Below are 14,509 nucleotides of genomic sequence, written 5' to 3' on the forward strand. Positions count from 1 at the left end.
GTTTGAATTCTCTCCCGGAGGAGGAATCCTTATTTCCTTGCTTCTAGAAAAATAGTACATCAGGCAGAAGAGCTATACTGGCTGAACCCTTGACCTTTTAACATGTCAAATTTGGCCCGTTGCCTGACAGCTGCCTCTGGTGTTCCCAGTGTTATTCCAGAGCCAAACGATTATCAGGATCCACAGCAAACCTTTGGAAAACATGTCCCCTTCCAGGCGTCCTTTTTATTCTGTATTTAATCATAGAATCATCGAACTTTAGATTTGGAACCAGACAGAGGGCCTTCTCGGTAGTGGCGCCATCCCTTCAGATGTGAAGGAAATAAGCAGCTATCTTCTTTTTAAAAGACATCTGAAGGCAGCCCTATTTAGGGAAGTTTTTAATATTTAATGCTGTATTGTTTTTAACACTTGATTGGAAGCCGCCCAGAGTGGCTGGGGAAACTCAGCCAGATGGGCAGGGTATAAATAAATTATTATTATTATTACTACTACTACTACTACTACTATTATTATTATTATTATTATTATTATTATTATTGGAAGGGACCACAAGCGTAATCTAGTCCAACCTCCTGCAATGCAGGAATCTTTTGCCCATCGTGGGGCTTGTGATTGTTACTGGGACAATTCTACACAATCCCCATTCCATAATTGTTTGTGCCTGAAAAAGGTTTTGTGGTGGATGGACCGCTATGTTTCCAAACACTGCGTGCCTTGTAACTTCCTGCTAAAATCCTGCAACTTTTTGTGCCGCAAATGCTCTTGCGTTTGGCTGACTGGTTTGTCCCCCTTTCGTTGCTCTGCGGCACAAGAGTGCCCCCCTCTGGACAGCAATACTGCGGTAAACATTGGGAAAGCATTGCAGAGCAGCTAATAGAATGGAATTATGTGTGGACAGTCCAGTATAAATCCAGCACCAATGCACTATTATTGTGTCAATGGCATGTTCCAGAATAGACTATCACACACACACATACAACCCCACCAATCTGGAGGGACCCCATGGCTGTTATCTCCTGCTGACCTTGAAGTGGCCAGGGGACACCGGTCCCTCCTTGGCTTCAGTCAGGAGCCAAAAATTATAAAGATGCAGTTCTCCATCTGCATCCCTGTCACTCGGCTGAGTTGTTGCTATGGCAACCACCCTGCGACCCCCCCTTTCTCTGTCACGTCCCATCGCCGCAAAACCATCAACGTGCCTCCCTTTGCCCTTTCTCAGCAACAACAAAATAATCATTATGATTTCTCGCTGTCTCCTCCAGGTCCAGGCCCCACTGACGGCTAGCTTGCTCCTGAGCTGATGGGGATGAGGAAATCAGCAAGCCCCCCCACAAAATTCACGCCTGGCCAGCTGCCAGCCCCCACCCTGACAGCTGAAGTGCTGAAGCAAACATTAACCAAGCAGAGGAAAACCATCTCAGTGGGAGGCAGGCCTGTTAAAAGCGGGGAGCGGGTTTGCGATGTTACGGATATGCTGTCATTTTCCTGCCGTTTTTTACAGATAAAAGAAGGATTTGCCACCTGTTTGGCTTCCCAAAGCGCCTTACACTGGCTCAAATCCTCTCTCTGCAACCTCTCCCCACCGCTCACGGGAGAACAGTCTTGTGAAGTTAAAAATATAACACGACAGACATAGGAGGCTGCCTTGAACTGAGCGTCACACACCATTGGTCCATCTAGCCCAGTATTGTCTTCGCTGACTGGCAGCAGCTCTCCAGGGTTTCAGGCAGGGGGTCTCTACCAGCCCCACTTGCAGATGTGGGGAATTGCATGGGACGTCCTGCATGCAAAGCAGACACTCCGCCCCTTCCCACACCCACCGGAGATGCTGGGACGCCTGGGATTGAAGAGAACACAATTTTAGAGAAAATGTCTGCTTGCAGGAATCGTATTTCCCCCAAATATCGTCACCCCCTCTAACTTCGCCATCCCTTGGTTTCTCAATGCAGGAAGAAGAGGGGAGGCAAAGGGGAGTTGGGGGGGGATACATGCAAAGGTAAAAGAGAACACTTTTTAAACAAACACCTTGGAAGGCGGTGGACTATTCCTCATGGGAGGTTTTTAAACAGAGGTTGGGTGACCACCTGTCAGGGATTCTTTAGCTGTGATTCCTGCGTCGCAGGGGGCTGGATCAGAATCCCCTTGGGGGTCCCTTCCAGCTCTACAGTCCTGTGGTTCCATGAAGTGATTGCATCTCCTTGACTGAGCAAACTGCCCTGAGAGAAAGGGCACCGACTGCCTGCCTGGATGACTAGAAGTGTATTTTTAGCAAACTGTTTTGCTGGCCCGAGTCAGAGCCCCGTCAGCTGGGCCCCCACCACATAAGGCCACATCTCAAATTTGCAATTTCTTCCTCTGTTTACAGTGGTACCTTGGTTTTTTAATGTCTCGGAAGTCGAACATTTCGGTTTTCTAACTCCGAAAACCCAGTAGTAAATGCTTCCGTTTTCGAACACGGCTTGGAAGTCCAACATCTTCCGCTGAGTGTATATGTTATTTTTTTCAATTTTCTCTATTAAATTGGTAGACCACCTTTTGTGCCGCTGTTTTCAAATGTTTTGGAACGCAAACGGTCTTCCAGAACAGATTATATTCGAAAACTGAGGTACCGCTGTATTTATTTCCATTTCAGAGGTAGGCCAGGTACTTCTACACACACACACACACACACACAGAGGGAGAGAGAGTTTCCACCACCATCTCTTACTTTCTGCCAACTCAGCAGTATTAAGTGTTTGTTTCTCCTTGTTTCAGAGTTTGCAGAAACACCATCTGGCTCATTACAGTGTGGAGCACATGGAAATAAATTCTACACCATTAATCAGGACAAAACAAACAAACAATCAGATAGAAAGAGGCCAAGCCAAGCATCCCAAAAGGGCAGTTGTAGGTGCTTTGTAGGCACCAGCAGCTAACACTTGGGGAAGGGCCGAGGATCAGTGGGAGAGCATCTGCTTTGAATGCAGAAGGTGCCAGGTTCAATCCCTGGCTTCTCCAGAAAGGGCTGGGACAGTTTACCAGCAGATTAATCACATACAGAACCTTATTCCAAAAAATAACTTAATAGCACTTTCTTCTAGCAGTGTTCATAAAATGGAATACTGATCGAGGAACAGCAATCTTTTCTCATCAGGGAATGATAAGAGCCAGCTGGCCTTCCACTAACATGACTGTATGGTCTGGTAGACCCAGGAGAGCTCAATTTAGTCCCTTTGGATGAAACCCCGTGTCCTTCAAGCAGAGGGCACAGCCCAATCAGATTTAGATCAGGGAGAGTGAAACCTTCTGACCCATTTGTCAGAGCAACCAGGGCTTCTGTCTCAAAGCAGGTAGAAAGGCAATGGAGCAAGGAGACTAGGGATTAAGTCCTTGCTCTCTTAGGTCCCCTCCCAGGCATCCTTTTTATTGTGCCCTCCTGATGATTTGCGCTCGTGGTAATGGGTATACCCAACCCCACTTTCAATACTGTTTCATGGAAGCATAGAATTGTAGAGTTGGAAGGGATTCCAAAGGTCATCTGGTCCAATTCCCTGCAATGCAGGAATCTCAACTAAAGCATCAATCACAGACAGCCATCCAACCTCTGCTTAAAAACCTCGAAGGAAGGAGAGTCCACAACCTACTGAGGGAGACTGTCAAACAACTCTTACTGTCAGAAAGCTCTTCCTGATCTTTAGTCAGAATCTCCTTTCTTGTAACTTGAAGCTATTGGTGCGAGTCCTTCCCTCTGGAGCAGGGGAAAACAAGCTTGCTCCATCTTCCATGTGACAGCCCTTTAGGTATTTGAAGATGGCTATAATATCTCCTCTTTTGACGATTTGTGACAAACCACAGTTTGCTCTTTTGTTCAAGCAAGGTAAACAATGGTTTGGGCAAACCATAGTTCTGCAAACCACAACACTGAGGTCACAACTGTGGCTGACGTAAGTCACAATTTGCAAAGCTCACTTTGCACCTCCATTCATGAAGTGCTAAGATGTGCATGTGTGATGTTCACATCACTGCTGACTCGTTTTTCTAGTCGGATTGAAGCTGGTTTGAGAAAATAATGCATCAAACAGCAGTATTTGTCAAGAAACTACAGGATCAGCATGGATGGTGGCTAATGTTGTGCAGATTAGGGTTGAAAAGCTAGCAATAGGGGTGAACCGGATGCAGAACAAGCAGCAACATGAACACACTCTGAAGTTTGCATATTAGAAAAAGCAAAAAGGTTTGGAAAGAACTTGCTCATCACGTCCCCGAGGAGAAATTTCAACTGTAACGGCACAGTGTCTGCGACTCCCAGTCCCTGCAGCAACTTTCACCATACTAATCAAACCAAATGCTAATTAGAACAGCTCATGCACACCGAGGCTTAGGCTGCAACTCACTTTTAAAACTTCACTGCTCCTTTCAGCCAGGGGAGCAAATGGGAGCCAATCCAGCTTTATTGCTAGTATCATTTCTGCCCCCCCCTTTTTAAATTAACTTTTTTTTTTAAGACAAGTAAACAAAGCAGCCGGGACCCATACGCCATTTGTTTTCACAGTAATCCGGTCGCTTACCAGCAAGCACTACCTATTAAACTAGGCCAGGTTAGTTGCACCCCAGAGAGAACTTCAAGAAGAAGTGCAGACTGGAGGAATTTAGGACCGAAGAAGTTCAAGCAACAATTGCTTAAAAGAAAACAGAAATAAAGGCACAGGGTACAGGGGTGAAGGAAAGGAATATTTTGAAGCGTCTGACAGCTGCTTAAAATGCGCAGGCTTGGAGCCCCCTGCGGGGTATTACGGCTGCACACAAAACAACCTTGAAGCTGTCGGTTGCATGCTGTGCTTAAACCCTCACAGGAAATACCGAAGGCACAGAGTGTTGCTCCAGTCCAGTGTAGCCTATTCAAGGGGAAGGGGGTCTTGGGTTAACCCAGGGGAGCACACTGTAACCTGGCAGACAAGTCTGAGCTAACAGCTAAGCCTCAAGAATTTTACCAGCTGAATTTAAACCTTGAGAGGCTATCACTGGCCTAGCAATTGTGCACAAACACAGGAAGTCAGTCCATCTGCCTCAATATTGTCTACACCAAGAATGAGAAATCTGGGACAGAATCATAGAACTGTAGAGTTGGAAGGGATCCCAAGGGTCATCAAGTCCAACCGCTAAAGCATACATGACAGATGGCCACCCAAGGAGCTTCCACTATCCCTGGCCATTGGTGACACTGGCTGGAGTTGGAGTCCGAAAAACATTTGGAGGGCCTCACAGGTCCCTCAATCCACTGATGGGATGGAAGCAGCTCTCCAGAGTCTCGGAGAACAGTCTTTCCTGGGCCTGCCTATACATGGCTTGACTACTGAGCCACGGCTGTTCCCTAAACGATGGTCTGCTCTGTTGAATGAGCAAGGTCAAAAGGCCAAGCTCCTAATATTTAGACCTGGCTTGGCCAATCTCATACTGCCTCCTGCTGCCTTCATGGCACTGATGCTGTTCTGACACCATCTGGGGATCTCTAGATGTTACTGAACTTCATCAGCATGGCCAGTAGTTAAGAATGAATGAAGTTGAGGCCCAGCCATATCTGGAGGGCCACAGGTACCCCACCACTATGCTAGATGGACTTCTGATGTCCTGATGCCACATAACAGCCACTGGCCCTCAGAAGACAAGTTCTACCTCCAACCTTTATTGGCTGAGCAGCTCTGGTGTTACGGACTATCTATGAACATTCCAACTTCTCAAGAAGAGTTCTCAGTTCAGCTCCAGCCAGCATGGCCAGTGGTCAGGGATGATGGGAACTGCAGTCCTGCAACATTGAGAGGGCCACAGGTTAGGGAAGGCTGACCCAATGGCTTTAGTGCCCAAAAAGGACTCTTACCTCACACTGTCTCACACTGTCTTAAGTAGCCTATAAGAGAGTTGGGGTTAACAAGTCACACAAGAGTACCTACTTTTTCAGTGGGGACAACTGGAATCCTAGTAGACTGTGGTATTTTAAATTAAAGGAGAATAGCCAGAATGTTTTACATAGTATGATTTGTGCAACTGGAAGAAAAGTTAAATGGGGTGGCCACAGAACTGTGCCTGCAGATGCTTATCAATATGAATTGTTTTACACAGACGTAACTCGATGAACGTAGTAAGTAAAATAAGGATTATCTTCAAACACAATTTTAAAAAGCCATAAAACTTCAAGAATGTCTTTGGTTTCTCTTCATGGTCTGTCTCACATGTCAAAGTCCCTGACAAACTCCACTTGACCTACAAATGTAACATCCATTTCCATGCTGTTTTAAGCCCAAATTTAGCCTTCATCAGGCAATTGGGAGGTGGGGGAACTATACTCCCAAATGGAGCTGGGGGTGGGGAGCAAGGCGAGATGAACTCCTGGCATTCCTTAAGCACAGCAGCAAAACAAACAGCAATTAGGTCACTAAAACAGGTTTAACTCTCTGACTTCTTACACGCCTTTGTTTTGCTTCCTCATCCCACAAGGACTGCTATAAAGTTGAAAGGTATCTGCTAATCTGTGCTATATAGAGGGTGGAGGAGAGTTTTGGATATCATCTTCTCCCTTCAGCTAATGCTCACACTCACCCCTACATAGCCAGGCCACTCCTTTCAAAACAAAGACAGAAACTTTTTGTAAAATAAAATAAAATGTTTTTTAAAATCCCCAAAACAACCAAATCTATTATTTCTTTCAGGTATTTATTTACCACTTGAGAAAATTTCTAAGCAGTGATGGGCATGGTTGTAAGGCACACCAGACCATTGCCTGAAGCTAAGCAAGTCTGAGTCTGATTAGCATCTGAATTGGGGGCCACCACATGGGCACTGTTTTAATCTCCATGATAAAATATATTCACACACACACACACACAGACACACACCACAAAAAAGCCCAAGCCTCTGCTGCAGAACATGGTAACTAAGGGTTGGTAATCTTTGGGGCACTTCTGGACTTGTTTATTGAGCATTGGTCCCAATTTGTTTCAGGGGAAGACGCTGCACCAAGCAGGCAAGCAATCCCACTTTCCAATGGATTTGATTTCCACCCCCTTTCCTGTTTTCAGAAAGTCTGGGTTTTGAAAGTAACCAGGCTTACTGCGCAAGACGTCCAACTGTGCAACCACAATGTGAGTGAATCCCACCCCAAAGCAGCAACGGTCTGGAAGCACCCTTGGAAATCTTGTGCTCTTGCACACTTCCTGTGACTTTTTTTTTTTAAGTGCACGCACAGAGGTACAGAAATATCATTCCAGGAATGCGAAAACAGAGTGGAGGGCAGGGGTGGGAATGGTAGCAATTGAGGGGTGGGGCCTGAAATTCAGGGAGCTGGACCACACGACCTTTGGAGTCCCTTCCAACTCTACAATTCTATGAACACACAACATGGGGAAATTGTATCACTGGTGTGGACCAGAAACTGTGGTATAGCTATGAAAAGAAGACTTAAACCATGCATTGTGTGAAGCCTGGTGGGCCAATTATTCATTTATTAATGTATATCCTGCTTATATGCCAAAATGACTTCTAAGTAGTTTAGAATTAATCAAGAACACAGCAGGGTGGTGGGGAGGCGCTCAGCTAGTTGTCTGCAATATAGTGCCTTATACAGAAGCATTGTAACAGCATAATCCTAACCACATTGTGTTTGGGAAAGGGCTGTAGCTTGGTGATAAGAGCATCTGCTTTGCATGCAGAAGGTCCCAGGTTCAAAACCCCGGCATCTCCTGGGGGAGTCTCCCTGCCTGAAACCCCGGAGAGCTTCTGCCAGTCGGTGCGCAGACAACACTGCGTTAGATGGACCAAAGCTTATGTTCCTATGTCTGCTCAGAAGTAAGTCCTAGTGAATTTAATGGGACTTACTCCCAAGTAAGAGAGGTTAAGACTGCAGTAAAAGTTAGCTGCATTTATCCCCCACAGAACTGAAACTACTGAGACAAGTTACTAAAAACATAAATCCAACTGATGTTCATCTAACTTAGCATGGATTGTGCCCACTATGTCATAGTAAAGGTAAAGGTAAAGGGACCCCTGACCATTAGGTCCAGTCGTGGCCCACTCCGTGGTTGCGGCGCTCATCTTGCTTTATTGGCCAAGGGAGCTGGCGTACAGCTTCCGGGTTATGTGGCCAGCAGGACTAAGCCGCTTCTGGTGAACCAGAGCAGCACACGGAAATGCCGTTTACCTTCCCGCCGGAGCAGTACCTATTTATCCACTTGCACTTTGACGTGCTTTTGAACTGCTAGGTTGGCAGAAGCAGGGACCCAGCAACGGGAGCTCACCCCGTTGCGGGGATTCAAACTGCCGACCTTCTGATTGGCAAGTCCTAGGCTCTGTGATTTAACCCAGTCCTTTTTTTACTATTACGTTTTCTGTTTTACAATTTAAAATACTCATTTTACATCCTTAACTTATCAATGACTTCCCTTCTTCTCTTTCCATGGTTCATTTTACATATCATTAATCCCTGCCTATTTCACAGAAACTATACCGATCAGTATTCCATTACTGCATCCATCAAAACTTATTTACACTGTTGAATTTATCTTAATGCTGCCAGCGTTTTCAGCTGTACACAATTATTTCCCATGTATTCAATAAACGTTACCATTATAGTTATGTATAACATAAATCTGTAATACTGGTATTTATAGACTGGCTATTTGCACGAAAATCATTAGCATCTCAATATGATCACCCCATAATTAATCGGATGGGGGTGCCCAAAATCAGAAGGGCGGAACCATACAAATGCTGGCAGATTTTTCCCGGGGTAGGAAACGGGAGGGCACTAACGTCAAAACCAACAGATAATGAACAAGGCAGATACTGTTGCAAGGAGCGGGGTTTGAAGGACCAATAGTTTTGAACAGTATGGAAACGGAAGGCGCGCTGCTATTAAACGAACAGTTAAATCAATACCGGCCACCCAAGGCCGAGGGGGGAAGGAAGGATAACGCAAGGAGGAAAGGGGGAGTGGTAATGGTGGGGACACGGCGGTTACCATAGAAACTCACAGTCAGCCCTCGGGTCGCGACCGCCATTTTGATGCCGCCACCGCCTCTTCCAACTCGCCGGCTGCTTTTGGGCCCGCCCCTTTCGAAAACGGAGGAGGGGTGGAGCGACATCCGGGCACCTCCCAATCACCTTGGGCTAACCTAGTTAGGAGTCAAGTTGACTTTTAACCTAAAACCGTTGGTTAACATTAAAAGCAATTCCCATTGAATGCAATGGGGCTTACGCACAGGTGCAACCGCAGCCGCAATATAAACTGATTGCATTTGTATACTGTAGTTCCTTTTACTGGAATATATAAATATGAAAATACATAAATTTGCCCAATGGTTGCGTTAGCAGTTGTATACATTGCGTGCGCTGTCTTTTACAACAGGCGTGTCATGTGAGATGGAAAAATTGGGCAGATCTCCTTACTATCACGGGGAACCTGGGTTTCAGTTTGCAGTGGAGAAAGGAAAACTTGACATGCATCACGTATATGTGTCCATCACAGTTAATAGTTAATATGTTAAAATTGTTTTTCTTCTTCATGTTTGTGGGAGTTGCTCCTGAAAACAGTTGTGAGGCGCTTCCATGGGCATGATTACGTGTTTTTAATCCACTAGAAGGAAGGGGAAAGGGATTCACTGAGACCAGATAGATAGGTTCCCCACCCACATCTTAGAGACTGGGCAGAGTCTCTATGACATGATAGGGCCTTTTGGTAACCAGTCTTCACTACTGATTGCTTAAGGATTAGGGGCCAGTTCAAATGTTGGCCACCAGAGGTCTGTGGCATCAAGTGGCTCTCTCTCCTCCAAAAGAACTGCTGTCCACAACTTGTTTGCATTGAACATTGTTTTCCTGATAGTAGCCCACAAATGTCTGAGGTCAACACACAGCCTCTGATCCAGACAGGTCAACAGCTACTGACGCAGACTATGCTAATACTGCTTTGCTTTTTTTTTTTAATGCAACTGAAATACAAGCTAAATCCAGGGGGTTTAAAGGGCAGGAAATGCCAGGGCCTCAGCCAAACCTGCCTGCCTTGACTTGAAAAGGAGATCCACAGCAAGCAGTGCTGTCTCTAAATGAAGGCTGGGGACAGATCACAAGCCCTCCATCACAAAGGTTGTGGGAATGGTGCCAACAGCCAAGGGAAGAGGGTGCAGGAGGGGCTCTTGCCAACAAAACCCACTTTTGTCAAAATTGCTACAGTGACTTCACCCTTTCACTGGGGCAGGGGAGGGGAGGGATAATGGTCCCTTTTCTCTTGCCTGGGGTTCCCCCTACAATGGCTCCAGTCAGGGCTGCTTAGTGGATGTGTCAGAAGGGGGATGCTGTTGCCAAGGGAGAAGGGACTGTCATGAGGGGCAAGACCCCCACATGGTGTCAAGGTGAGGTTACGGTATAGAGAGAGACGGAATGGTGAGATGTTCAAGAGGCTGTACAACTTGGAGATTCAGTTTTATTTGAAGGAAAAAGGAAGACAAGAGACTTAATGGTGTTTTTCTAATATTTGGTTTATTTGCAAGTGCATAAGCATAAACGGAGACAAGCTGCATACACGACCCACAGAACATAAGAAGAGCCTAGCTGCATCCTGTTCTCACACTGGCAAAGCCAAATGCCCCAATGGGAAGCCCACAAGCAGGACCTGAATACAACAGGACTCTCCAAACTTGCAGCTCCCTAACAACTGGTATTCAGAGGCATATTGCCTCCAATAATGGAGGCAGAACATAACCACCATGGCTAGTAACCATTGATAACCTTCCCCTCCGTTGATCTGTCTATTCCTCTTTTAAAGCCATCTGTGTTGGTGGCCATTGTATGGGAGCAAACCTCATAACTGAAATATGTGCGGTGTGTTTTTCAACCCTTTAGGTAGAAAAATCCCCTGTAGAGTATTTGTGTCATGAAGCCAGATGTTTCCCCAGCAGGCAATAAATTAAAAAGCAAGCAAGACTTTTACCATGACAGACACCATCTTGAATCCAGCTAGGCTGTGTTTGGTTTCCATTTATGCTGACATAACTGGAGAAATACTTCAAGAAAGAAGCCCGGAAACATTTCTCTCATTTCCTTTTCGGACAGACACTCCTCTTATTTATCTACTTTGTGGCCTTCATTGTGTTCTGTTATCTATTTCACAGCCAGGCTTGAGAGAAATGAAAGTTACCAGTTTATTTTGGTGGGTCTACTCTAAGTTGGAGTTACTTGGACACAACCCTTAAAATTTCTCGATTTCTAGATGAACGCAAACAACTGAAACAACTTTGGGACAGCAGACAGCAGATGTCAGCTTTGTGTAGCAAATAAATAAAGTATAAAAACTGCCTTTGGGATTAGATAAACTTCTGTAGTCTGCATTTTTTAGATTGTGTTGATTTTTCCATGGAGTATCTGGAAAAAGGACCAGCCACCCCAGAAGCAGAGGTTTGAGGCAAAATACCTTTAGGTCTTTAGTGCTGGTCGGCAAGGAAAAATTAGTCATATAAAAGGAGAATCCCTGGATGCCAGGATCCAAGATTGGGGCAAGTACTCTTTGGTGAGAGAACACCAGCAGAGATTTAAAACCACAAAACATGCAGCAAAGTAAAACATAGAAATATAGGCTGTTAGACCTTTATAACAGTCCAAAGTAGTCCACTCTTCCCCCAACATAGAAAAAGACAAGGTTGGTAAGTTAAAAATTGTTTCTTTACAAACATGCCAAAGGTCAGGTTCATGTGCTTTTCCATACATCAGTCAGAAAACACAGGCAGTACAACTTGGCTTAGTTACAGTGGTGGAAGTTCCTAAATTATTGGTATAGGAACTCAACAACGACTTGTAAGAGCCATGCAGTCTGAGCTGCAGCAGCCAACTCAAAACCCCTTCACGTGCCAAATTTCTCAGGCAGACTGGAAGGAGAGCAAAGACTTGATTACCTGTTCCCACTCAAGGTGAGCTAAGCCTGGTATTAATTAGACCTAAGCATGATGGTTATATGAGGCTGATTATCCCACATCTACCTTGCTTTGTATTCACGTTGATGAATGAATCAATAAAATTTAATTTGCTTTAGCTGTTAATCAGGCAGGGAATGTCTCAGGCTTAGCAGGATGTTTTAGAAAGATAATAAAAGAGACTCCATGGCACACACAATACAATGGAACAACAACCCAGTTTCAAATGTAAATGAATTTAACTGAAAATTTGCTGTCATTTAACTAGTGGTGGCTGGTGCCCATTGGAATTTATAGAGGGGAAGGTAGGGAGTCCTCACAGTAAGTGGATCAAGAACCAATAATAGGCTGAGCCAACTAATTCCAGTTTTGTTCTGCAAGGGACAACACAGAGATGCAGGTGCAGGAAGCTGGCAGGCAGGGTCAGCCTCTGGACCAGTTGCAAATAAGACAGGCAGGTAGAGTTGGGGGGGATGCCTGAGGGCTTCTTCTTATTTCTTTGGCGATCACTCGTTGCTGAGTAAGATTGTCTTCCTTAAACACGGCTTTAACAGTAAGTGACTGTGGAGGCCAATTCTGGATCCACACATCCTTCCACAGTGGGGACATTGGTTTCCGGGCAGTAGTTGATCACAGTGTGGATTTGCCAAGCATGCCTTTCTCTTAGCACGTTTCTACCTTGCGTCCGGAGTTCGAGTGTCTTCAAAGCCTTCGAAACCTTTGGTAAAGGCTGTTCTCCAACTGGAGCGCTTGCAGGCCAGTGTTTCCCAGTTGTCAGTGTTTATACTACATTTTTTTAGATTTGCCTTGAGACAGTCTTTAAACCTCTTTTGTTGACCACCAGCATTATGCTTTCCATTTTTAAGTTCGGAATAGAGTAGTTGCTTTGGAAGATGATCATCAGGCATCCGCACAACATGACCAGTCCAACGAAGTTGATGTTGAAGAATCATTGCTTCAACACTGGTGATCTTTGCTTCTTCCAGTACACTGATATTAGTTCACCGACTGAAGTTGGTAGGCAGAGCTCCATTTATCTTAACAGAGCAGTCTCCACTGCATTTAAAGGTAAAGGTAAAGGGACCCCTGACCATTAGGTCCAGTTGTGACCAACTCTGGGGTTGCGGCGCTCATCTCACTTTATTGACTGAGGGAGCCGGCGTACAGCTTCCAGGTCATGTGGCCAGCATGACTAAGCCGCTTCTGGTGAACCAGAGCAGCGCATAGAAATGCCGTTTACCTTCCTGGTGGAGCATTTAGTAGTGCCCAAAATCTGCGCTCTGGACAAAACATGGTTCAAAAGTTGGCACCCTCCTCCAGCTTTTGGCTTTTTACAGAGTCCCATTCTGCTTCCATCAAGCTGGGATGAGCAAGGAAGTGGGATATAGGGAGTTCAGTGCAATAGGGTTGTTATGTTTATTTTATTTTCTTCTGGCAGGATTCATTGCTGTGGGACGCATTGTTGTGTCAGTTGCCTTGAAAAGATTAGTCTGCATAAAATGCTGCATCCATTTAAAGGCAATTCCAGGGCACAATCTAGTTGGCCTTAAGGTTGCCAACTGAGCAGGGAGGGAAATGCCCGGCCTGTTGCTAGTCAGTTTTGCGCTACAGAATAATCAGTTGAATCTTTTCCCACAGCACTGAGAAGTTTCCCCAAGATTATTTCCCAAATAACTGTCTGCAGACTGAAATGGCAGAAGAGCAGGGGCAGAATGAAAAATTGGCCGCTCCAGTTTTGGCCTATAAATACACCAGCGTCCTTTATGGATACAGCAAGGAACTGAATGTATACCTTTCCTTTCCCTCCCCCAGTTATTATCAGCCCCACCCCCCGTGAAGTGTTCCCACTGAGATTAAAATTAATTAGTGCCAATTACAAATCAGATTACACATATCCTCTTGGGGGTCAAAGCTCTTACTGAATGAAGCTATTGCCAGAGGGGGCGTGCAGATATTTAGCACAAACGAAATGGGGGCTGGAAAGTTATGTTAATTTCCACACACGCCAAACCATCAAAATGCCTTTCTGTGAGACTGTGAATGGTAAGGAGCTAGGGGGAGACAGGCTTTTCAGCATTCCCTGCTATAACCATTGGACACACATCAGGAATCATGGCTTGTCATGGGCTGTCTGTTGCTGTGTTTGGTCACACTTAGGAATGAGAGAGGAATTTCATTCAGTTCTCATTTAAAGGCAAATAATCTATCTAATTTGCATTTTCTGAAACAGCATGTGAAGCAAAACACAACCACCCTTCAAAATTTGAACTTATATGAATTTTGAGATACAGTTCTCCAAACCATGTTTACAAAAAGTAAGATATACTGCATTAGGGGAAATGGCTGTATTAGTTAAAATAGCATACAAAAAGGCATTAAGAGGGAATCAATTGCAAAAATGTGCCCATCAGTAAAAAAAAAAAGCATACAAAAATGTGTTTATTAGGAGAAACTCTCAATAGAATGGTGACAAAGTTTCATGAGGATTTATTTTTTTAAATCACAAATTGTTGTAGAAATGTGAACTTCATTTAAGATGGGAAAATGAAAAACTGAGAAACTCAAAGTTGGCA

At 45.0% G+C, this 14,509-nt stretch overlaps 1 protein-coding gene across 2 annotated transcripts in view; it reads right to left on the bottom strand.

Annotated features, from left to right (window-relative positions):
* Positions 1-10,877, bottom strand: part of DNAJC4 (DnaJ heat shock protein family (Hsp40) member C4) — a 42,967-nt gene extending 32,090 nt beyond the window's left edge. Inside the window, exon 1 of one of the 2 annotated variants that reach the window (XM_083591710.1) lies at positions 8,993-10,877. In XM_083591710.1, the coding sequence (XP_083447836.1) occupies positions 8,993-9,116 (124 nt within the window). In that variant the 5' untranslated portion in view covers positions 9,117-10,877. The remainder of the gene's footprint in view (positions 1-8,992) is intronic. The other variant, XM_083591711.1, reaches the window with a different exon arrangement.
* Positions 10,878-14,509: the final 3,632 nt, after the last annotated feature.

The sequence above is a fragment of the Podarcis filfolensis genome (genome assembly GCF_964270895.1).
Source record: "Podarcis filfolensis genome assembly, chromosome: 16".
In the NCBI taxonomy this organism is placed as follows: domain Eukaryota; kingdom Metazoa; phylum Chordata; class Lepidosauria; order Squamata; family Lacertidae; genus Podarcis; species Podarcis filfolensis.